The 26420-nt window shown below is 42.9% G+C and overlaps 1 protein-coding gene across 12 annotated transcripts in view; it reads left to right on the forward strand.

Moving 5' to 3' along the window:
- Positions 1 to 129: 129 nt before the first annotated feature.
- The window catches only part of pnpla6 (patatin-like phospholipase domain containing 6), a 47783-nt gene continuing 21492 nt past the window's right edge, over positions 130 to 26420 (forward strand). For 3 of the 12 annotated variants that reach the window (XM_083764662.1, XM_083764672.1, XM_083764671.1), the window contains exons 1-20: positions 130 to 169; positions 5963 to 6060; positions 8629 to 8685; positions 9018 to 9105; positions 9218 to 9300; positions 9799 to 9890; positions 10021 to 10161; positions 11722 to 11881; positions 14943 to 15023; positions 17678 to 17806; positions 18198 to 18278; positions 19759 to 19894; positions 20060 to 20140; positions 20478 to 20578; positions 22071 to 22250; positions 22975 to 23052; positions 23759 to 23964; positions 24514 to 24645; positions 24804 to 24927; positions 25806 to 25919. In XM_083764662.1, coding sequence (XP_083620788.1) covers positions 6004 to 6060; positions 8629 to 8685; positions 9018 to 9105; positions 9218 to 9300; positions 9799 to 9890; positions 10021 to 10161; positions 11722 to 11881; positions 14943 to 15023; positions 17678 to 17806; positions 18198 to 18278; positions 19759 to 19894; positions 20060 to 20140; positions 20478 to 20578; positions 22071 to 22250; positions 22975 to 23052; positions 23759 to 23964; positions 24514 to 24645; positions 24804 to 24927; positions 25806 to 25919 — 2121 coding nt within the window. In that variant the 5' untranslated portion in view covers positions 130 to 169; positions 5963 to 6003. The other 9 variants (XM_083764670.1, XM_083764664.1, XM_083764663.1 and 6 more) reach the window with 6 other exon arrangements.

Here is a 26420-nt window from a genome sequence, read left to right on the forward strand (position 1 = left end):
TGCATAAAACTAGGCGGGCTCTGTAGCCACAAACTTCACTTGTACATTTCCATTGGCCTTCGTTCTCGCGTTGTGATTGGTCAAAGTCTTTGTGGAATTAAAGAAGTGGGCGGGGTTTGGACGAACGTGATTTCCTGTTGTTTGACCGGAGTTGTTGCACACAGATCAGGTAAGGTTATGTATGTAGATTTATTAAAGCGGCATTTCTTTTATCACAAAAAATGTCGCAATACACGTGGTGGGTGACACAGTTCCACTGGGGTTCTTGTTAGACCGCAGTGTGATTGTCACAGATGCGTCTTAAACCGTGATCAATTAAACTAATAATTGCTAGTATTATGGTAACAGGCGACTGCGTTCGTCAAACATGATTTGATCTCTTGTTGGAGTACCGCCGGAGTCAAACGAATCAGGTAATACATTATATTTTAAGCGTCCATTTATCTCTAATGCATCAAAACAATGCCATAAGACATTTCACAGGTGTTGTAATGTTACAGTCTCAGTCAAAGAGGTGATGCGTACATGGCTGGGGAGGGATTAAATCAAGTCCTGTGCGGACGCTGAGGTCAAAATGACGAGGGAGAAGCTACATACATCTTTGTTTCGAGTTGTATTGTGCTTGTAATGCACATTATAATCTGCTGTCCCTTCTGCTGTTGTAAACAACCGTTCGCATAACGTCATCTAGCTACCATTAGCCAGTGTTGGCGGAGCATCATCATCATCGCACCGGAACAGCTCATAACGATAACGGTCTAACGTTCAGATAAAGATGAGCCAGAGCCTCTTTCTAGAACTGGAGCCCGGAGGGGAATCTGTCGCTGTATTTACGTTTTTTAAGTTGTAACACGTCCCATTCTAATCCAACGATCCTACTATAGTCTTCATCCTGGCGATGATGGTGTACGAGATCTATTAAATGTATCGCTATGATACATCCCAGTTTGGCCTGTGTGTCTGTGTAGTCTTATGTTTAGGGCTCGTGCTTATGTCTGTCCCTGCTGCGTCAGACAGACCAATGTGTTTGTACAGATATGAACAGATTGGTGCTCTACACACAGTGAAGTCTCACAGCAACATCATTGGTCTTTTTAACCCTGACAGTGTACACTTGGGACACAATGGCCCATGGAACCCTTTACAACCCTTTACACTGACTGTCATTAGTATGCTATTGTCTTATAGTGCCCTATTTTTGTTACTGATATTACCTCTTTGATGTGCAGGCGGTTTGTGTGAACATAATTGGCACTGCATGTTTTGTCTTTGACTTGGGGGCAAAGGTCATACCATGAATGGATACACAAAGGGACTACAGATGAAATTTAGCTTCGGCTAACTCTGGCCCATTTACATTGATGTGAAAACTGACATGTTGATTAATGAGTGCTGTCCCTGTGAAATAAAAATAAATAAAAATAATAATAAAAAATAAAAATAATAAAAAATAAATAAATTTGGCCTGAGGATGGTTTAAAGTTTAAACCCATAAAACATACCGTATGCAGATTTTGTTTACTGGTGTGAATCCCTTAGTTCTCTTTTGTGTATTAATTTAAGACAGACCTATTTTATATTGGTACTACGGGTCCTGTGTCTCTCCTGAGTGTGGGTCTGTGCCTAGAGACAGGGGATGTCAACACTGGCTTCATTGTTTATAGAAGGACAATAGGAATATGGAGCCACTGCTGTGAGACCAGCCCAAGCTGGAGTTTGGCTGAAGTAGGCCTGGGCTTTTTGTTCGAGAAAATATCAAAATTTTCTTTTACTATGAAATTCCATGCTGTTAAACTGCACACCAATCACACTGTAAGTAAGAATGCAATCAGAATACAGAAGTGGCTAAGAAAATACGTGATAACTGTGTGGTGTAACTCACTGTGCTATTTATGTATCTATAATATACTGTCTCTGTAAGCATATTAGTTCTCTGCTGCTGAGTTGTGTGTACATCATTGTACAGAATGTTGTGTTCCCTTTCTTGGACAATGTACTAGCACTCATCAGTAAAGCAGAGAGAGATGAGTGTATAGAAAGCGTGAAATGGTAAGAGGGGAGTGCGGGATTTGACAAGCCTTCCATTTTGATTGACTGCTTGATTCTTCATGACATCACATTCCCTCCGAAGATCAAATAAGGAGGACTATGCTATCTTATCGTATGAGTGGTAATACAGTCGTGACACACAGACACACTGTGGACTTGCAGTGACCTCGTTGCTTGTTTTTGTCTTTTTTATTATTCTTGAAAGCAGCTTAAGTTGCCCTTTTTAACTTATAATGTATTTTAATTTACAATCAATTTCAAACATTATTGTTGTGGTGTTACAAAAATGCATTTTTATAAATGTTTGATTATAATATGTACTTTTCTTAGACCAGTCATCAATCGTAGGTGAATTCTCAACTTTTTAGAGGAGCTGCTACTTGATCCCCAAATAACGGTCCCCTTTTTCGGACAGGAACAGGATGGCTCCTTTTGAATATTTGTTGTGTATCTTGTAACATAAATCTTTGTGGTTTGTTTGGTAACAGATACACAGAGTCTATGTAACATGACACTACATTTCAGTCTCTTTTTTTTAATTTATTCTTCAGCATTATGTGCAGGCTGTGGGACTGACGTTAGATTATGGTGGCATGTGGCAAACAAACAATGGGAGCAGGGTTGCCCAATGCCAAGTCTGCTTTTTTACACCAACTTTTGGCTTTACCTTCATTATTATAGACGTATATAGTATTTATAATGATAAATGCATCAAATGTTTTTTTTATTAGTATTATATGGCCATATTATTGTCTCCACCAGGCCGAAAGCATGGGGGGAGAGTATGTTTTGCACTCCGTCCTTCCGTCCGTGTGTCCGTCCGTGTGTCCGTGAACAGCTAATCTCGGCCACCGTTAACCCGGTCGATGGCAAATTTTGCACACACACTCCCTGGATGCCAACGATGAACCTCTGCCCCAAACTTTCCAGAACGGCCTGTTATAGCGCCACCAGGAGGCCGCTTTGTGCAAAACAAGTTTTTGCACAGTACACCTACAGATTTTGTCCAAACATCGCGCAAATTGGTACACAGTCTCTCTAGAGCCATTCAACGAAACCGGTCTTTCACATTTCTCAGACTCCATCCTGATTGGTTAAGATTGGCTTCCAAAGTTCACAGGAGTGCTCAGTTTCAAACAAAATGCTGCAAATCATGAACACATCGCGTGATTTCCGTGAAATTGTGCACGCACATTCCCACTAGGCCGAGGACGAAATGCCACATGAACAATTTCAACTCAGCCTCAAGGTGGCGCTATAACTGGCCGAAAACTGTTTTTACCTCTAACTGCACGGATCTGTGGATAATTTACTTTTGTTGCCCTTTTATCCAACCACCAGATGAAGGCAAGCTGCAATGTCCTACATTCCTATCCTGGTGGAGACCTGTGCCCAGAAGGGCACTTTTTCTAGTTGGGCTTGTTTTGGCTTGTTTTTCGAGGGGAGATTTGGCTTATGCTATATAAATGCACCATTAACCATTTACCATTTTGCAACGATAACAATGTTACTGTAAAAATGAAATGGTAGACTGCAGTATGGGTTGTCGCCCCAGCCTGTGTCTTCCGTAAAGAAGAAGCCCAACAAACCCACGTGAGGCCTTTAGGAGGGCCATTCAAGCCTCAAGCGCTCCACCAAGGGCAAGGGGGAGCCTGTGGAACCATTGCGGCTCGAGAATCCACCATTCCTGAATAAAGTGCCTGGTGCTGGGAGTCTGGTGCAACGCACAGGGGCTGAACCTGGTGAGAGCAGGAATGGACCTGATGTAGGCGGGGCCCGGACAAGAGTCAACCTACAGAGCCCAGTCCTTCCACGCTCCCAGTCCTGGCAGAGTAGTTCAGGAGGAACGGATTGTGTGGCCCTGGTTTTTCCCTAATGGGACTGATCGAGGGTAGCTACTGTAGGGTCGAGGGTAGCTACCCGTAAGTCGGGACTTGATCACCCCGGCTGGGTCACCTGAGTGAGGGGTATGATGTTGGGAGACCCAAAACCCTGATGACCTTGGGATACATCACTGAGGATACATCACTGGTGCATCCATGCATGTGTTTTTTTTGTAGGGGAAAAAATATATCTCTGCTCTCGGGAAATGTTCATTTTTCAGGAAATGAAAATGATACATTTTTAACCTTATAGTTTCAAAACCGCAATACTGCCTCATCAAAGTTGGTGTTGTAACTTTATATATTGTCAATTACTTGCATGAGAGGGGGAACGGTGGTGGAGTTAGTTGCTTTAGCAGACAGTTTGAGACAGTTTGAGACAGTTTGAGCAGACGTAAAGGGTGTTCAATAGCACTGATTTATAAAAAAACTCAAAAATTGAGTTAGGAGGTTTCCTCCTATACATATATCGTCACACACATTTTTATCATGAGACATGAGCTAGCTGTTGGGTAGCTAAGTTGATTAATTCTCCAAATTAGTTTGTTTTTGTTTAGAACACGTCACAAAAGGCCACAGTACTCCTGTATGGTTGACAAGATCCTTTTGTGTGTTGGTCATTGTAGGCAATTTCCTGCCAGAGTACCTCTGGCTGTTTGGTGCTGCACTAGTCCGTAAAGTCTACTTTGCATGTTTACTGCCTGAGTTGAGTGCGAGTGTTGCACACCAAAAAGACATGAGCTTCTACATGCTGATCAAAGTTCCTTATCAATGTAGGAGAGGGAAATCCTAGCCGTGTTTGTTTGTCAGTGTACTGTTACTGTACACGGCACAGTAAATGACTGTTGTCTCATTTGCATGCTTGTGTCAGCTGACAGTGGCAGAGACGGGCACTATGCTGTGACTTTGGCTGGAACTATGGACTTGGGCTACAACCCAACAATGGTTGTAGTCTACACAGTATATGATGATGCCTGTGAGCACGTGAAGGAGGAGGGGTTTGCTGAGGAGGAAAAGGTTGTATCCTTCCTTATATAGATAAATTAAGGCTGAAAATTTGCTCTGTCTATTTCTCCTGGATGTCTAGTAATCGGTAAATTGGATGGGGGGGGGGGGGTAGATAGTTTGAAATGGCTTGTTTAGTTGATCTACTTTCCTGTCCGTCTTGTTTATGTATCACCCAGGAAATTAAAACGAAAGGAACAGCAAAATGTTAATTAAGAAGTAGAGCCCATATTTTTGGGTTCAATCCTGTTTTTTGGAGAGCCTGTTGACTGATCTTTTGTCAAGAAGTTTAAAAACGTTTTCAATTTGAAAAATGTATATTTTATATAATGTATAATTAAAAAACAAATGTTTTTGGCATCTATCTGAAACTAGTTTGACATTTGTGCTACACAGTGCAAATGCAAGATTCTGAGTTGCATTAAGTAATTGAGCAATTCCCAAATGGAAAGACAAGATCCTGCAATTTTGTTTTGCAGACCGCTTACAGAGCAGAATACTGCAGGTCAATATTGTGCCGTCCTCTCCTCTCCTCTGTGCTAAATCCTCAGAAATAACCCAAATTATGCAGTAGGGTAAAAGGATAATCTCTTGGGAATAAGAATGGAGAGAGTATGAATGGATGAGGAAAAGAGGGCCATGATTTGACCATCTGGGTACTGTATGCATAGCCTGAATCATGTGTAATTTCATCAGTCTCGCTTCTGGCGGGAGGGAAGGGGCGTTGAAACCACTTCATTCTTAATGCTTTTAAGATAATGGTTTGAATGTGGGTTTAAGACCTCTTCCTAAGGCAAGCACAATTAAGCTTTGGTGTCTCCTCTTACAGTGCCATTGTATAAGCAAAATGACTTCAGCAGTTTAGCAGTGGCCTGGAGCCATTTCTGTGAGTGCACGTGCATTAAGCCTAAATACTGTTGTGCGTTTTGTCAAGTGGCATGTCACATAACACCGTTTCAAACACTGTTTCTACCTTGTGCTTTGCTTGCATACTTAATGACTACTTCCTTCCTGTTTGTTCCTAGTGGCCATTAATGGACCATCCCTATGAAGAGACGGAAATAGAATGGGACAGAGCACCTCGGAACAAGAGGTCCATGGAGACTCCCCTCAGTCCCCTGAGGTTAGCAGACCTGCTTGATTCATTTTATATATAATTGTATGCTGATTGAACGCAGAAGTTGAGCAAAGTATCATTTCTACCACTCAGTTTGTGAACATGTCTTAGCCTGTGTAATATCAGAGTACCATCTATTTATAAGACACTGAACATGCACTCATCTAGACTCCCAGGCACACTCTCACTCTCTCTCACTCACTCACTCACTCACTCACTCTCTCACTCTCTCACTCACACTCACACTCACTCACTATACACACCACCAGTGCCGTTCGGGGAAAATCCAAATGGATCAGTCATTCCCCAATAGTGCAGGGACATTCTGACCCAAATGGTGTGTGTGTGTGTGTCTTCGACTGTAATATTTACATGCTAGTGACTATTCCGTTCATCCACTACTAGTATTCATCATATTCACACAGACTCCAGCTGGAGATATATTACACCTTTACCCCTCCCACCCCTCAATCAATATCCGCTGATAACGGCATACCAATCTATGATGGGCTCACAGCCAGAATACTAAAAGCCTATTGACTTTGTATGAAGATCACACACACACACACACACACACACACACACACACACACACACACACACACACACACACATTGTATTCCATTATTGCACACACAAATAAGCTTCTCAGAATCTTGCATGAGTCATAAGTATTGCTTTATAAGAAAATAAGTTCTTAAGTTGATATCACTGGGCTTGAGTGATAAAGGTCGTATTGATCAAGTGAGTCGGACATTGTACTTGGCTTACAAGCTCACAGCGGGTTGCCATGTGACACATTGAGAGTTTAGATCTGCTATTTTGATGAGCGACCTCGTCGTATGAATGAAGCATTAATGATAACCAGGGTCCAGGGGTCTTCAAGCTGTTGCTTCTCATTTATATTAGTTGCCTAAATGATGAGGTGAGAATCCAATCAAGTTGGACCGGCCTGAAGAGTTCAAAACTATTCTTATAATAATAATAATTATCTAACTATAAATGTGCCATGTCTCTGTCTGCTTGCATGCGTGTGTGTGTGTGTGTGTGTGTGTGTGTGTACGGTTGTAATGCACGTAACTAGAGAACCGTTTGCCCCGCCGACTTCAAATTCGACACACACGTTCCACACCGCACTGCCCGGTCTCGAGTCGATAGGACCCACGGCTGAGCACAAACATCACAAAAGGCTCTGGTCAGGCTCTGCCAGTGGGCCTAATTAGCCCAAGTGGCCTCACCTGTGCAATTTCTAGCCATGGCAACCCCACACCTGCCAATGGATTACTTAACCCGTCCACTTTTCACAGTCAGTTTGCACTCTTTAGACACAGGCAGACAAACAGATACAGAGACAGTTAAAATGGGTGCTATGACAATGGGTATTGCATACTACAGAGATCTCCATATACAGTATGGGCACAAAAGGGACACAGGCAGATAGTTAAAACGGGTGCTTTGCTATCACAAGTTGACAACGGGTATTATTAGTTTCCCAAGTTTCATCGTTCTCAAGTAGATATGAGCTTGTAGATCTGCTATTTTTCAATAGCTAAAGCATAACATGATGCCAACACCAAAATGGGTGCCCGGTCAGAATGGGTTAAGGAATTGCGTAAGTTTAGAAAGGAGAGGTCGGCCCAGGCGGTGGCGTAACCGTCTGGGCACCCGACTGGTAATCCAGTCGCAGTGTGCCGCGGGTTCGACTCCCGAGCCCGACACGGCCTTTACTGCATGTCTTCCCCCATCTCTCTCACGTTTCCTGTGAGCCTTCTGTCTGTCCCTTCAAAAAACCAATAAAAGGCGTAAGCCGCAAAAAATATCTTATATAAAAATTAAAAAAAATAGAAAGGAGAGGTCACATTCCCATGCCACTTCACTCCCACTCAGACACGCTCTCACTCAGACAGACCTGATTCAAGTCGCTTGTAAATACTTGTGGTTGTGGGGTTTTTTGGGCTTGTTAATAAAGCGCAGTTCCTTATTTGGACTTCCTAATGTTGTTTAAAGCAGTGATTTCTCAAACATTTTATGTCAAAGACCCCCAAATAACAAGTATTTGGTGCCAAGGACCCCCATACAAGAGCCCTCATCACAATGCATTGCGTCGCATATTGAATCTTTAATTAAATAATTTTTTTTGTAATTGATTCGAGAATTTTGCATTGTTTTACAAAACATCGATAATCGGAGTACTAGGAAGATCCCCCAAAAAACCGTCCTAACGTCGGCTCTTCGGTGCTACTGAAAATGTCTGACGAGCTGAAATAATTTCGGCACTACAGCGCCGAAACAGCGGTAAAATAGTAAAATAGGAGTATGAATTGGCCCTAAGCGTCACTGCTCTTTCCCTCTTCTATGCCTTGCACTGACCGTTAAACATTCCTGCTTCCAGTAATATTCCCACATTCTATTCCACTTCACTGACGCCGTGGCCTTCTATGAAGAGGCTCACGCTCAACTTCTTTGGTGTAGAGTTTGTAGTAAGCTGTAACTGTGTGCTGCAAGCCGTGGTTCTTGTACTTGTCTGCATGGTCAGGTTAGTGTAATGATGCATTGCTGTGTTGTCTGTTACAGCAGCAGGGTTTCGATAACCTCAAGTCATTCGTGGAGGAGGAGCTACACACAAGCATGGTGAGTAGTACTGCTTGTGTCATTGATTGTGACGTGTGTCACTTGAGGAATCATGTTGGTTTTGAGAATGTTGAGACCACTGTTGGAGACAATCTGGCAAAAGAATGACTAAAATGCGACTTCGGTCAGTTTTTACTCAAAATGTGTGTTATACATGCAAAAAAATATTGCTACGTTTAGCTACTTAATGATAACTGTACTTTCTGACGTATAATACAGATCGGGCCCCAGAATGGGGATAGACATGGACATTTATTGAGTTATTAGGCCTTACTTAATGCCTATACTGTAGGTCTATATTTGCATTCACAGTCTTATTTGACTATTTTTAGATGATGGGAATGGTGATTGGCGCGGGCATTGCCATAGTCCTCATTGCCATCCTCATCTTTTTCGTCCTGCGCAGGATCAAGCTTCGAAGTGAGTAAAAGTCTTCCTTGTTATCTTGCACAGCTGATGCTGTAGGCAGAACATTAGTCTGTTCATTAGTAGAGCTCATAGTCTAAGCTGTCATTTCCGCTGGATTTCACAGACCTGGAGGCCCAGGAAGCACCGAAATACCGCTTTCGCAAGAGGGACAAAGTGATGTTCTATGGGCGGAAGATCATGCGCAAGGTGAGACGCAGTAACTGGAGCTGTCCTTATTTGTATTGGTGGCTCAGCAGTCTGGGATGAATGTCTTTCTCTTACTGAGTCTGAATGGTGGCTTTTGTCTCTTGCTGTCCTGTTCTGTGTCCCCATCTTTCCTATCAAGTCGACTACTTGGTGTCAGGGTTCGAATTGTAAAAAGAAAAGCCGATCTACAAGCTCACAATGCGTAAAAAAAACCCCCATCTTAAAGGAGCATTCAGCATTTGGAAAAAAAACCAGTCCGCCCCGGTAACAAGATGTGCACACGCTCTACAGTGGGGGGGGGGGGGGGGGGGCCTGACCAGAAGCAGCGATAGAACACTGACGTTTAATATAAATGACAAGAGGGGGGGGGGATATCAAAAACCGAAGCATGGACTTGCCCCATCTCCCCAGCAAATTCAACCCTGGGGTACAATAGAAAATGCCATAAAAATGTACTTGTACTTGTAAATGTCCTTGTTTGTCATTATTTGCTTGCAGGTGTCCCAGTCTACCTCCTCCCTGGTGGGCACTTCGTCGTCCTCCCGGCCACGCCTAAAGAAGAAGCAGAAGATGCTCAACATTGCCAAAAAGTAACAAACTTAAAATAATTATGAGCAATTCGCCTCCATTATCAGTGCAGTGAAAAGTTCACAACGTTTCTTGATAAGTGTTCTCTCTTCCCTGTCCCTCATTCTCTCAATCTGCGTCTCTCCTGCACAGGTTCCTGCGCTTTAAGAAGGAGGTGCCCATACTGCAAGCCAAGGAGCCACCTCCGTCTGTGCTTGAGGCGGATTTAACAGAATTTGATGTGGCCAACTCCCATCTCCCTTCCGAAGTCCTGTACATGTTGAAGAATGTGCGGTATGTTCAGACTGGAACTCTGTCCTCACAATTGGCCGATAATGTTCATATTTCGTGTTCATTTTGGTCTGAACCTGTACTTAGTTTTAGTTGGTTGATGTTGATTGTTGATTGTGTGATGTCATGTTTTGGCAATGAGCACAACTTGTTGAGTAGGCGCCTCTATGTAGTGTTATCTTGTTGAGGTCAAGTAGGACACATCTATTCCCTGAACTCTTGCAAGGTTATTCTAATTCTGTCAACACATTTTGTCAAACAAGGCAACATCATGGAAGACACACTAGTACCAAGTACAAAACTGCACATCAAATATGAACCTTTAACACAATTGACAATTGTGAAAACATCATGAAGGAGACCCCAAATGTAATGTCATCACTCCACAAGACAAGAAGTGACGATTTGCAAAACATAATTTATTTAAAACGAATCAGAATAAAAGATTATGAAAATCAGTGGTATATGATATGATGCAGTCTTGTAAAATGCCAAATTCCAGACCCAAAGGGGGAGAGGGAGGCTGATGAATTTAATCAAACAAAAGGAAACCAAATCGCCTGGGTCTCCGAGGCCACACCCTGAGAGGCAGAGCAGTGTGCTTGACATTAGATTAGGGTGTTGCATGAACATGATTATGTTCATCTATGTGTGCGGGCATGTACATGCCCGCACACATAGATGAACCTGATATCATTTCATACCTGGGTGTGTTTCTCACGGTCTCCAAAGGACCAACATGGCTTTTGCTAGCTTGCATGGTTGACAAACTAAACCACAAAACATAGTAACTAGTTGACTGTTGCGGTAATGTACATACATACACTGCACAGACATAAAACCATAAAACCTTACACGGAAGTGCTTGTTAGGGAAGTCGCCAAACAGTCCTGCTTACTGTCTACAACAATAACTAAATTCTCCGGTCAAACCAAGTTATTTATAAAAGAAATCACACCCGTGTGAAGTGAGGGGTGCTCTTATCATCATACATCATCTCATTCCGGCCAATCACAATTTGTGTCCTCACTTTTCCGCCCTCACTTTTAGCTTCAATATGTACTTTGCTCAGCCAATCAAATCATTGCTATGGGTTGATTAGCCAATCACAAGCCAATGTTTGTGTTCACACAAACCCGGAAATCTGGGCATTGCGCTCCTCAAAAGTCACACTTGTGTGCAGTGAGCGGTGCCTTTTATCATGATTATGATGATGAGAACATCATCAAACATCAGCCAATCAAATCATCACATTCCGTGCTCAAGCAGACATACACACAAAGCTGTGCTCAAACGGACATACACACAAAGCTGCACATAGGAGCGGCTCCCCCGCTCAAAAATATACATGTCTGAGTGTACTGTACATAAATCACATACAGTTACATGCTGCGTGTGTGTTCATGCTGTCCAAGGGAACTCTCACATCCAAATTAAATTATAGTAGGTGCAGGATGAATACAAAATAAAAAACACTTGAATAAAGACAGGATATCCATACAGTGTTTCTTTTTGTGTTCTACAGTATACCAAACTCATGTGTATTGTCTCTCTGTGCTGCAGTGTACTGGGTCACTTTGAGAAGCCTCTCTTCCTGGAGCTATGTAAACACATGGTGTTCGTCCAGTACCAGCAAGGAGAGTATGTGTTCAGACCGGGCCAGCCTGACAGCAGCATCTACGTCGTCCAGGATGGAAAACTAGAATTGTGCCTTACCGGAATGGTATGGGGATGTGTGTGTGTGTGTGTGTGTGTGTGTGTGTGTGTGTTTTGGGTCTGTACATGGTTACAGAATTTAGGGAATATTCGAAGGTGAAAACATCCACTGCCAAAGACGGTGATCTATGTCCATTGGTCTTTTGACTCTTTTCAGTGGTTTACGAGAGATGGCACTCTTCGCCAACGTATGAATGGTTCTAGGTTGCTAAGCGACAGATGCAACTGGAAATGAACCGTAGAATGCTAGTGTAATTTACCTACGGACCATTCCCATTTTTTACATTTTTGTGTAATTACTGTAACTGAAATATAGTCATCCTAATAGAATCAAACTTACCTGAAAATGTAATTTGGCTCAGGCAGTGCAGTAGTGTGGGCTCATAGCACTGCATGACAGTAGAATAATCTTAGAAGATGCTGTGAAACATCTGAAAATCCACTGAATTCCTATTCAATAGGTTGTGATGCAGGAGTGCACTACACGTTTGTGTGTGTAAAACAACGCAATGTCACAAGGCTAAAGTTATCTGTTTTTATGTGCACTTGCACTGAACATAAGTTCAGTATTTTAAAGTAAATAATTTTTTTATATTGACATTCGGTGGGGCACGGTGGCACAGTTGGTAGTGCTGTCGCCTCACAGCTAGAAGGTCCTGGGTTCGATTCCCGCTCGGGACGCTGTGGGTGGTGGCGGCGTGTTTCCTCCTCCGCGTCATCAGTGCCCATACCCGAAGGCGGGGTTGGCGAAAGGGCCTTTCTGTGTGGAGTTTGCATGTTCTCCCCGTGTCTAGGTACCCTCACAAAAAACATGCAGTAATCCTGGTCACTAAACTGCCTCCCCCTGGCCAGCCGGAGCGCCTGATGGAGGGGAAAGGAACGGGTTGGAATAACGTGTTCCTTCCACACGCTACGTCCAACCAGGGAAACTCCCCACTGTCAGGTGTAAAGGAGCAACTTGGACACTCGGGCATAAAGGAAGCATGAGTTCAAGTCCGTTGCTCTCCCCTTGTCCCCCATATATGGGGACTAGGTTGGTGGAGGGTGTGTAGAGCCCAGGATCACATTAGATGATTGACACATGGGGTGAAAAATGGGTTACAAAATCGTGGGATAAAATAAATATTAAAAAAATATATATATATTGACATTCGGTCCAAACAAACACATGATATTTAATAATTCACAAACAAACTCTTAATGAAGAGCTTAACTGTCAGCCACCAGCTGGAAAAACTGACTTTTAACAATTAATTAATTAATTAGCACCTTTTATGTTTGGCTATAGACTATAGATAATCTCATTAAAGATTTAGAAGAATATGGAGCAATCAGCAAATGTTAATTAAATATTGAGAGAGTTTTGAGGTCAAGGTAATCTTTTATGAATACACTCATGTCTGTTGAAATATCCATTTTAAGTGTGTCAATCCAGGATTAGGTCTCAATCCATGAGCCGTTATCCTTCCATTTAAGTTTGATATGGGAAAAGAGAAGGAACGGTTCATGGAAGGTCAGTGCATTATAGATGAAGTACCAGACTGTTGCCTCTAGCAATTCCCAAATGCTTCCATCATACAGTCTGGAGCAACGGAAGAGCTGTCATGAGTAAAATATAAAGCAGTCCTAATATAAATCATCTTAAGCATATATAGCTTGCTGCTTAGCAGAAAAGTGAATACAAAAATAATAATATATTTTTGTGAACGGAAATGGCAGTGTTCTGGCAGCTTTTGATATTACTATTATTAAGTAAACAACATCAGGAAGAAGCAGGGCTCAACCATCAGGATTCGAATACCATTATTTTATTGTATATGTCATCACACCGGAGAGAGACTAGTGTCTCCCTCCAGAGCTTCCCCCAGCACGCCCTACACACATGTCCCTCACATATTTTATACTTTCAGCAGTGTACAGAGTTTACCCCCTACACACATGTCCCTCACATATTTTATACTTTCAGCAGTGTACAGAGTTTACCCCCTACACACATGTCCCTCACATATTTTATACTTTCAGCAGTGTACAGAGTTTACCCCCTACACACATGTCCCTCACATATTTTATACTTTCAGCAGTGTACAGAGTTTACCCCCTACACACATGTCCCTCACATATTCTATACTTTCAGCCGTGTACAGAGTTCACCCCCTACACACATGTCCCTCACATATTTTATACTTTCAGCAGTGTACAGAGTTTACCCCCTACACACATGTCCCTCACATATTTTATACTTTCAGCAGTGTACAGAGTTTACCCCCTACACACATGTCCCTCACATATTTTATACTGTCAGCAGTGTACAGAGTTTACCCCCTACACACATGTCCCTCACATATGTTATACTTTCAGCAGTGTACAGAGTTTACCCCCTACACACATGTCCCTCACATCTTTTATACTGTCAGCAGTGTACAGAGTTTACCCCCTACACACATGTCCCTCACATATGTTATACTTTCAGCAGTGTACAGAGTTTACCCCCTACACACATGTCCCTCACATATTTTATACTGTCAGCAGTGTACAGAGTTTACCCCCTACACACATGTCCCTCACATTATGTTATACTTTCAGCAGTGTACAGAGTTTACCCCCTACACACATGTCCCTCACATATGTTATACTTTCAGCAGTGTACAGAGTTTACCCCCTACACACATGTCCCTCACATATTTTATACTTTCAGCAGTGTACAGAGTTTCAGGAGTAACAAGAGATGGTCATTCCTTAAATGGACTCTATTCTATAGTTAACTCACACAGTTTGAAATAGGTTTACATGAGTCGGCAGTCTCTAATGAGTTTGTCAGTGAAGAACAGGTGGTAATTAGAGTGTAGAGTATCAACTGTATCATCTACTAGTAGGCTACATTAAATTAATCAATACCATAGTGTTTATATGCATTTTCGCCACCACAGCAGCTTCCTTGGATGTCGGGAGGTGTAGTTCCAGACTCTATATAGCATTCGAACATTGTGGAATAGTTGTCTGGCTATGCGAGACTATATATGAAGTGGAACCAAGTGCTATTGCATTAATGTATCCTATTTCCACGGCAGGATGGCAAGGACAGTGTTGTGAAAGAGGTTTACCCGGGAGATAGCGTCCATAGTCTTCTCAGCATCCTAGATGTCATCACGGTAAGCCCCGCCCACTTCCTGCTCCACTTTCCCTCCTGTCTCATGTCAAAGCTGTCAGGCAGAAACCTTTTGTGTCCTAAAATGGTAAAGATGACCTGTGTTCCATGGGTCCAGTCTGGTTCTTATTTAGTCACAAGCTCTCGTTAATGCTTTTGTTTGCTTAAATATTTCTAAAGCCTCCAGACCTTCGTAAATAGCAGATCTAACAGCTCACAATGTGTAGCAATGTTACACATTGTGAGCTTGTAGGTTGTCTATGGTAAGGTAAGGTCATTTTATTTATAAAGCGCCTTTCAAAACAATTGTTAGTACAAGGTGCTGTAGAATTAAATGATAGAATAAAGCAAGAACGTCACATAAAATAAAGTAACGGAGCAGCAAAAACGGTACACAGAAATAAACAGAACAACAATATAGAAATCAACAAAACATAGAAATAAACACTGTAGCAAACCAATATGTTTACGATACATGTGTGAGTGAAATCGTTAAAATGGAGACACAAGGTTTCTCCCTGACTGCAATAACCATTAATCAGTGATTTCCTGTGTGACTCACTGAGCCTTCTACTCTTCAGCCATTCTTTGTTGTTGCTTTGCGGTTGAGCATGACTTGCATAAACTGGTTGTGAAATCACACTTCTTGTGATTTCATTTCCATAAGTGTCTCTTATGTCAGGGGTTCTCAACCTGGGGGTTGCGACCCCTCAAGGGGTCCCCAAATTATTTTGGGCGGTCCCCAATTATTTAAAAACTTTTTTTTTTGCAACTGAATGGCTGGAAAATGGAAATGTTGAGTTTACATAGTACACCTAGTGCATGCATACACTTTCCTTTAATGATTATATCTGGTTTCAGTATTTATTTATGATGTATTTTCTCTATTAAGGCTATTAAGGCAGTCAATTTATATTGGTGGTGGGGAGGCAGGGCGGGGGTCGCGAGACATGGCCAAAGCATTTTCGGTGGTCCCCAGACAAAAACGTTGAGAACCCCTGTCTTATGTAATTAACAGTTTGACTGCTGAAAACGATTTACCAGACTTTTAATCAACCCCCCTTCACTGCCGAGATTGTTGTATTACCTTTAGAGCATACGCTGAATTATTTGGGCTTTTAATCCGCGAAAATCGAGCGAAAAAAGCTCCCCCCGTTTGTTATGAACGATCACACCACCCGGCACCGCCATCTTGGTACACCCGGAAGACGCAGCACAGGACCCTCCTCCATGAGGCGTTGAACCCCATTCGTTTGCATTGGCCTCAATTTCCCAGAAGCCCTAGCAGCCCACAGCATGTGACGATTTCCGGTTTCTTCGTCAAAACAAATGCATCTACTCTCTTTCTCCGCGGCGAAGACGGAATTTATATTTATTTTTTACATTACGGCGGATTAAACAAAATAAATAAATAAAACAAAAGTTGCGTATGTCCGATATGGCAGCGACATTAACCTGGAGTAATCCATTCCCAGCACGGAAACTGTAAACAAATAATTGATTTTCCTATTCCTTCCTAGTTCCTACCCTATATTTAGGCTATACTACAAAATAGAATAATGAATTGCATTTTTATGGCGCTTTTCTATGCACTACGTGCCTACTCAAAGCGCTTTACAATGGTTCATTCATTCATACATTGGGAGGTGAAGCGGTGAACAGTCGACGCCAGCGTCCTCACTTCCCACCCCCAATCCAACCCTTGATGCTGAGTGTCAAGCAGGGAGGCACTGGGTCCCATTTTTAGTCTTTGGTATGACCCGGCCGGGGATCGAACCCCGACCTCCCAGTCTCAGGGCGGACACTCTAACCACAAGGCCACTGAGCTGGTACTACAAAATAGAATAGACCATACAACCACCACCCTGGGCAAGACCTAAGCTGAAAAGACTATCAGCGGAAGTTGCGGGATTTTAGCGGAAGTGAAATCGTTGATGCTTTACAAATCAGTTTACATTCTCTGCGAATGAAACAAGTGTTGTGATTGGTCGGGAAAATATCGTATCCGGGGGAAATACATTTGACGGCTGTTCCGGAGGATACAACCGCCGATAGCTTCTCTGCCTTAGGTTGTGACCAGGCTTTTCTTTTCGCAGATAAGTAAGCCTGGGACCGAGGCTATACAACCACAGTGTTTTGTGGAGCAATCATGGAAGTGTAGTTTATCATTATTGTCATACAAAGTATTGTGATTAACGATTATAATTTAAATATTCAACATTGAACACCGGAACATATGAATAAAAAGTAAAAACTACTGACAAAATATATTTTTTATACTATGGCCAAAACTGGTCATGCATTGAATACTTTTTATATATTTGGCAAAAATAGCCAATCTACATGCTAAATAATTGTGATTATATTAACCCATTTTGGCCGGGATCCCCTTTTGGTGTTAGCATCACGTTGTGCTTTAGCTATTTATATATAGCATATCTACAAGCTCATAGCGCGCCACCGAGTGGCGCGCTACGAGCTTGTAGGTCTGCTATTTTCGAAAAATCGAAGAACGACTGACATAGAAACATAGCTTTTTCAGAAAACTGTCATTTTCAAACAGACATTTTTAGAATCTGATCTCAGGTCAAAATGGGTTAAATAATTGTGATCCGGCGGTTATGTAATAATTGTGTTTTGTTGGTTCCGTGCACCCAGGGTCACCAGAAGCCATACAGGACAGTGTCAGCACGGGCAGCTGAGGTGTCCACTGTTCTACGACTGCCCGTTGAAGCCTTCCTTAACATTTTTGAAAAGTACCCAGAGAGCCTGGTTCGGGTTGTACAGGTAATAATAATAATAATAAAGGTTGTACAGGTTAGTTGTTCTTGTCTGTGACTTTGCTTTAAATGTTTTGGTAACCTTTCTTTTATTGTTTTGTGATTATATTACTGTCAATTGATCTTGATTTTTATATAAAACTGTATATACTGTAACTGTAAATCTAACTTAAGTTCTAAAGAAATGTGTTTGATTAACCACTTCATCTCTTTTTTTAATTATTTTGTCATATATCTGTGCCAAGAAAAATATAGCCGATCTACAAGCTTGAACGCTTGGCGATGCAACGCGGTGTGAGCCTTTAGATCAGCTATTTTCGGCATTTTTGACAATACTTTTATCGATTTAGTAGGATTAACTGACATGCCTACATTTCTCCTGTCGTTTATGTGGATAGATCATCATGGTTCGTCTCCAAAGAGTTACAGTGCTGGCTTTGCACAACTATCTGGGGCTCACCAATGAGCTCTTCAGTCATGTGAGTTGCACACGCACGCATACACGCACACATACAAACAATACCAGACATTAACACACACACACAGACATTATCACACACTAACACACACACACACACACACACACACACACACACACACACGCTATACAATTAATAGCTCCATGCCAACATCTGAGACCAGTTCAGTTTGTTCACTTATCAGGAATGCCGCTTCGTTAGTAGAGTCCACATGCTGATTTTATTATGGCATAAGTCATTCATCACTTATGAAATGCCCTCGATCCTACCACACGGACACACAAATGCAGATTTCTCATACACAAATAATGTGGTCACAACCCAGACTTGGGTCGGGACAGACCACGGAATTGTTTATAGTGTTCACTGTTCAGCAATATTATGCAAATACATGACCCAAGTAATAGATAGTTAAATGTTCACACATTAAAACACGACGCATGTTTATTGGTACAGTGTCGTCCATGCATTTAAGTTATTTTTAGATGAGGCTTTGGTGTACTTTAGAGTAGGATTTGGTTTAACATTAAAAAAACTTTTGTTTGCCTGAAGAAGGCCTAATTGTTGGTCAAAACATGTTGCTTGTTTGTCCTAAAGGCCAAACTGCACCAATGCAACTCATTGGTGTGGTTTGGGCTTTAAAGTGCACTGCAGAAAGAAAAGCCATTTGCCCATAATTTTGCATTTCTTGAGCTTTTAATTATTTATTAGAAACGGCTTTCATCAGCAGACACTCAATGTTTTGTCAGATCATTATCAATAAATAAATACTACATTGGAAAACCACAAAAGGTCTACAGTGCGCAGAAGTCCAAATAAGCGTGATGAAGGAGTTCAACCGAAGCAGAAAGATCCAACACTTTTCTTAAGATGTCTATTTCATGTTGAAATTCCTACAAAATATGGACAATCAATGTGCATGTGAACACCAGAGCATGTGAGCGGAGCGCCGAGCGAGGAGCCGAGCGGGGGGATTTTGACGTGAGCGCGGAGCGGGTTTTTAAATGCGTCAGATTGACTTCCGGAGCGAGAACTGTCCTCCGCTCCGAGCCGCTCCGAGCCGCTCAATGCACACGGCACGGCTAATTTACATCATGCTCCAAAAAAGACCAGAAACGAAGGCCTTCAGGTTTAATTGGCCAATTTCAGGAAAACAGCATTTTATTTTTACCCCGTCATTTCTTTCTGCTGAGCGGAGCGGGCATCTGAGTGTAGCCTCGGAGCGAGCACGGAGCGGGGAGCGCTCCATGCGTAAATGAAGGTGAGCGCTGAGCGAGCGAGGAGCGGCGTGGGGGGAGATGAACGTGAGCGCGGAGCGAGCGTAACAAAAGCCGTCGAGAGCGAAGAGCGGAATTATCGGCCGCTCCACTCCGCTCACATGCTCTGGTGAACACAGAACTGGGTTACAAGTAACCCACACGTATCGGCACAAACGGCCTTCTTCAGGGACCCTGACATTGTTTGTACACCCCCGGTATAGGAGATGCAGCCCCTTCGTCTGTTGCCCATGTCCCCCCACCCAACGCGTACCAGCCCTGTTCGCCATGGCAAGCGGTTCGGCAGCTTGACCGTTACGGAGGAGCACAGAGAGGCCGCCCTAAAGGGAGAACCCTCAGGTCGGGAAAAAAAAGGGGAAATTGTAGATCATTTAAAAACGTCTGACTTGAGAGTCAAACTGTGTAGCAATAGTTATTTTTTATTTGTTCGAAAATCCATCTAAATTTTTCTGCATCCCTGACTTTTGTGCGTAGCTTGCTAAACACCGCACCCTGTGTTTTTAGGTACAGATGGGGAGCATGGCAAAGACTCTACAGCAGTGCCAACTCTTAACAGGACCATCTCAATGCCTGTGGACATCGCTGGTCAGAGTCTTTCTCCTGTCATAGTTCAACCGCACCACTAGCTTTTTATCACCACATAACGTACCTACTGTACCTGGCTTACAGAAATATTAGTATTTCTCTTTTATATATATTATATCAGGAAATATTATTATTTTATATTGCCAGCAGGTAAAAACATTTGCCTTGCTGTCGGTGTTAAAACCATGTACTGTGTATATTTTTTAAATTGCACAACACATTTTCTTATTCCCATTAAAATAAATTAATGTAAACTTTCACTTCAAGCTAAAAACATGAAAATCATGAAAGATGGCATAAAGATGAGGTTCTATAAATGTGGTTTGGGTCCATGCAGGTATCCAGAAGGGTTTAAAGTCAGACTTTGACATGGCGTACGAGAGGGGCCGTATTTCTGTTTCTGCTGAGGATGGCAACACTCCACCCACAGTCACACGGGTCAGTGCCCAGCAACACACAATTAACCCAGTATACTACTATAATACAAACTCTATGATGGCTACATATAATACACGCAGGTACATGACTCCATTTAGATGTTTGTCACCTGCTTTATATGTGCTGTTTTTTATTTATGCGCTTTTGTAGAACTAATACATTATTTTATTTTTGTATTTTGAATTATACTTTAGGCCAAGTAAGTAATACATGAGTAATAAATAGGATAGTCATGTAAAACGAGACAAGTCGACCGTGTCTCAACAAATAAAACGACAAAGAATTAAACTACTAACTACAGTTTCCATGTTAACACTCCGATTGCCCGGGGTTATTTAATCCATTAAATCATAGCGCCCAGCAATCTATAGCAGCGGAGCACTTTTACCGACGGACCGGATGTTATCCCGGATGTGGATGTAGCAGCTAAATGTAGCCAAAACACACAGAACGACAACAACGGGAGGTATGATTACATCTAACGCGTCTAGCGACGGGACCGCGATGGGCCGTTAAGATTTTTGGTCTCGTCGGCTAAACGGGGGGGGGGGGGGGGAACATTTTCGATGACGTCCCACTGTTGCGCAACATCGAGTATTGCGCAACAGGCGCTCCTAGGCTGTGGAGTGATGCGATCTGTTGTGATATCAATAATCTTCGTCTTTTGGATAAAACTTCGTCCTGGGCGCTGGGTGTTACTAATTGAAAGGACGGTGAACTTCGTCCATGGCGATTTGGGGTGTTAAGAGCAGAGAATGTAGAACAGTGGTTCTCAAAGTGGAGTTTTGTTAAAGATGCTTTAAGTAAGCCCTGATGGTAATCATTGACTAGCGTGTTCAGTAACACAGTCTCTGTGTCTCTCCAGCTAGAAAAATACATTTTCAGGTCGCGAGGCCAATTTCATCCAATCAGGAGAGAGGACTCGCACACAATACAGGATACGCAAGTGAAATTGGAAGTGATGAAACAAACGAACGACTGCAAAGCAAAAAAATAGAACAGGCTCTAAAACTGAAGTTGATAAATGAGCTTTGTGAGGTTCTCTGGCCTGTTTGGATGAAATAGCCGTTTGGATGAAATTGGTATCCTAACCTGAAGATGTATTTACTGTTTACACCTGGAGAGACCGGGAGACTCCATTTACTGAACAAATGGTAACGGTAAAGGCCTATTCATACTGTGTGTGATAAGGGCACGACTGAAACAGTGGTCAGAGATGTGTTGGGGTGAGTCGCTTATCACTGCAGCGTGACATGGAGTTGGAGTTTTAGGTGGTCACCTTATCACCTAAAACTGGAGTATGAATAGGCCCAACAATATCACTTTAAAGGCCTGGTGATGATGCATCATCTCACTATCGTTACTATCGTGAGCTTTACTTCTATATCAGCAGTGATTTTAAAGGGCTAGCAGGATGACACCTTTTACAATTGCATGAAGTTGTATTTTTGAATGAAACTCGTGGGCTTTCCTCCCTGTGTCTCCCATGCAGTCCACATCCCAGGACCAGCGGGAGAGGAGGGTGACTGTGGACGAGGTCCCCTCGGGGGTCTACCTGTACCCAGAGGAAGAGGCACTGGCTGACAGCATTTTTGGGCCCGTTCCAAGCAGTCCCAACACGGCTCTGTTCGAGGAGGCCCAGAAAGAGATCCAAAAACTCATGAGAATTGAGGTTGGTGTGGAAGATGATGGATGACATGCTACACACCTTGAACATCAAACCCCACAGAACAAAGTAAAAAGTAGCCTGGAAATCTGCAAGTGCAGGTCCGGGCGAATGCCTTGGCGGCGTGTCTCATTCGAATCCCGATCCAGACGACCTTTGCTCAGTCAATCTGGGAACCCATTGGCAAAACGAAGGAAAAACAGTGCTCTTTTTCCTTTGTGATGATAATTTTCCAAAATAGTGAAAATGGAAGATCTATAAGCATTGTGAGCGATCACGATATTAATTGCCCTGCTATGCCTCTCATAGCAGGGCAATGTGTTTTCCTTGTGCTCACATTTTTCTGGCCTGCATTGTGTACTGAATGAACACATTGGCTGAAAGGGTTCCAATGAGGTCACTGTTTATTTTTGAATGGGGAATTCTTAATTTATAATCACTTGAACTGTTTTATGGCGCGAGAAAAACCAATCGGCACACTATTGGACCAACTATTACATTTATTTGCCTAATGAATGTGTGTGTGTGTGTGTGTGTGTGTAAAAAAATGTTAATGCAAGAATGAAACACATGGTCATGTTGCTTAACTGGTGCTTTCACATCACTTTAGATTACAACAACAGTCTGTCGTTAAATGTTGGCTGAACTTTGCAAGGTGCTGTATTTTGTCACCACGCACCATTGCTTCTCTGATATGATCTGACTTTCCTGTCCTTGTTGTTTTCTCTAGGATCCTGCCTTGCTAAATGGGAGAGTGTCTCTGCACCATGCCAAAGCTGGAGCTGTGTTAGCCAGACAGGGAGACCAGGTACTTTGATCAAGACCAACATCCCTACTCAAATATGAATTTAGCTTTTAACATGGTGGTGCTAGACTGGGCATTGGAGAGACCAACTGTATATCCATCTTGAATATCCCTGATATACTGTAGGGCTGCACTGCAACTATCAATTACATGCTTAGTGATTATTCTATTGATTTACTTTTCAGATTCATCTAATCGAGAAGCATGTTCTTTTTAATGTATATACCATATCTTTATTTATAACTACCGTAATTTCCGGACTATAAGCCGCGGCTTTTTACCCATGATTTGAACCCTGCGGCTTATACAACGGTGCGGCTAATCTATGGATTTCTACAGCTAACGCAGAGCCATCTCAGGCTCTGAGCTAACGTAGCTGCGGCTTATAGTCCGGTGCGGCTTATAGTCCGGTGCGGCTTGTGTATGGGATTTTCCCTAAATTTGGCTGGTGCGGCTTATATTCAGGTGCGTCTTATAGTCCGGAAATTACGGTACTCAAAAAAGGTTACAATTGATATATTTTTATTATCGATTAAATGTATTTGTTTAACTGTTTCAACTTTCAACCCTAGTAGGATGCTGTAAAACCACCATTACCCTTTTCATGTCACTCACCCCCTAGAAGGGGTGCACGCACCACAGTTTGGGAACCCCTGCTCTACACTAATTTTTCTACCCCCCTTCCCCCCCTCCCCACCCTTCCCCCAAGGACGTGAGTCTGCACTTTGTCCTGTCTGGCTGTCTGCACGTCTACCAGCGTATGATTGGCAAACAGGACGCGGTCTGTCTGTTTGTCACGCAGCCGGGGGAGATGGTGGGCCAGCTGGCGGTGCTCACCGGGGAGCCCCTCATTTTCACCATCAAGGCCATCCGCGACTGCAGCTACCTCAAGATCTCCAAGTCTGACTTCTACGAGTGAGTCGCCCCGCTTCCAAAGTGATCCAAGCCAGTGCTTCTCAAACATTTTCATGTCAAGGAACCACTAATTTGAAAAGATGTGTACCAGGAGTGAGTGTGTGTGTGTGTGTGTGTGTGTGTGGGTTGTCCAGACTTTTTTTTCAAAGGGGGGCATAGACTGCATCTCCTGTCATACTGTACCTTTTGACCATAACAGAGTCACATACAAAAGCATCACTCTTTTGTTGACAGTGTAGCCAAATGTAAACCAGAAATGTGCTGTGAACAACAAAAAAAAGAAGAAAATCCAACCAGCACACCCCCCACCCCCCCCATCCCCCGCACCCACCCAACACCACCAAACGCACTCATACTACTACATTGCACAGGCCATAAATAATATATTTGAGGGAGGAAGCCGTGAGGACATATAAAATCTGCCCTTGTGCCAGCCAGGTTTGGCCAGACTTTGGACGTCTGACACAATGCTTAAGGGCTGAGCAGTACCCACGATGTCCCACATGACCTGACCTGCCATTTTTATTGTACCATTGATGCCCCCTGCAGGATTATGAGGGAGCAGCCCAATGTGGTGCTGAGTGCAGCCCACACCGTGGCTGTCCGCATGTCTCCTTTCGTCAGGCAGATGGACTTCGCCATTGACTGGATGGCTGTGGAGGCTGGCAGAGCCCTCTATAGGTACAGTATACAGCAGTGCTTCTATGTATTTGGCCACAGACCCCCATCTGAAAAGCCGATCTACAAGCCTTTCACAAATATAAATACATAATTTATGTCATCCATAAGAGTTCCAAAAACTCTGTATAACCACTTGCTCCTTCCTCCGCCACATGTAGGCAGGACGACCAGTCAGACTCCACCTACATTGTTCTGAATGGCCGTCTGCGTTCGGTTATCCGCAAAGCTAACGGCAAGAAGGAGCTGGTGGGGGAGTACGGTAGAGGAGACCTCATTGGAGTGGTGAGTCACTGCTCTTCCTTTCTGTCCATGTATTTGAGAAGGTTGTGGTCCAATGTTTCAAAATGAAATTGTACCGCTATCAAGGTTTATACAAAGGTGCATTCGTGAGGCTTCCTTGTGGCTCAGTAAACTACTGTATAACATATAACATATAGACTAGCCTGGAACTCACCTATGCTTTCTATGGCATAGGCAGTTATCCTGCCGGCAGAAACTGTGCGCAGCTGCTGGAGTCGGACATGAGACTAATTAATTAGAGCGACAGAGAGAGAGGAGTGTGTGTATGTGTGTACGGGTGTGCGTGTGTGCGTCAATTTAACAAAGGTGCAGACGATCAGAAATCAGCATAGAGTGATCGACGTTTGCGCTACTCTATGCCGCATTGAAGTGGACTCGGACCCAGACCTTTTTTTCTCCCTGGAAATAAAAACGTCTGTGTTTCCGAGGCTACATCCAGACAGCCCACTATGTAGCCGTATGAAGGAGTCCCATCATCCCACTATTTTGGTAGGCACGTGCGTGCGTGCGTGTGTGCGTGCGAGCATGCGCGCTAAATTGATAAAATTGGCTACGAAATATGCACTAATAAAAAATATATATATATTTAAGCCTTACTCAAGCCAATGCTGCTATACGTCATAATGCCTGGCTGAGCGCCGCTGCATGGTTTTCCTGAAAGTTGCCTTTGTCTAAGAATGATTGATTAATGTTGATGCATAATGAATAACTATGGATTATTTCCTGGCCTACTTATGGGGATGTGATAGTCGTAATAGCATTCAAAGCATTTTAATATTGATTATGGCAACAAACGGGTGCTTTTAGGTGCATTTAGGTCAGCCATATTGAGTTTCCGGTGTATCTATTGGTGTCTTTAGGTGGAGGCCTTGACCAGACAGCCTAGAGCCACAACTGTCCACGCAGTCCGAGACACAGAGCTGGTCAAACTGCCCGAGGGAACACTCAACAACATCAAGAGACGATACCCTCAGGTCAGTACCTTCACCTTGTTAAAGATGGAGTGCCACAACTTTTGTATTTTTCCAGTTTTTCATGTGTCTATGAGGTGACAGTACTTCATTAGACACCCTGGAGTCATTTTTATGTGCAATGATGTATTCCCTTTGTATTTAGGGTTTCTTTCTGGAGGCTGAACCCTTGACAGTCAAACGTGCCAATGAAAAAAACAGTAATATAGTGACATCACATTATCAGCCCCTCCCCTAACCCCTCCCCCTTATACAACTACAGCTGTGGGTGCAGCTTAAGTTCAGGTGGATCACCACCCACCAGGCAAACCAGGCATAGTTAATGAACTGGTGGGGGTACCCACATAAAAACGACATTTTAACAAATACTGTACACTTTAAAAAAAACATTCTTCCTCCTTATATAACGACCTGATGATCATGTTTTAGGGCGGAAAAAAATCATGGCACTCCATCTTTAAGGAATGACCTAACCAGACTTTTTAAATTGGTAGGCAAGTGCAG

This window comes from Protomyctophum parallelum (assembly GCF_964188405.1).
Source record: "Protomyctophum parallelum genome assembly, chromosome: 5".
NCBI classification, from domain to species: domain Eukaryota; kingdom Metazoa; phylum Chordata; class Actinopteri; order Myctophiformes; family Myctophidae; genus Protomyctophum; species Protomyctophum parallelum.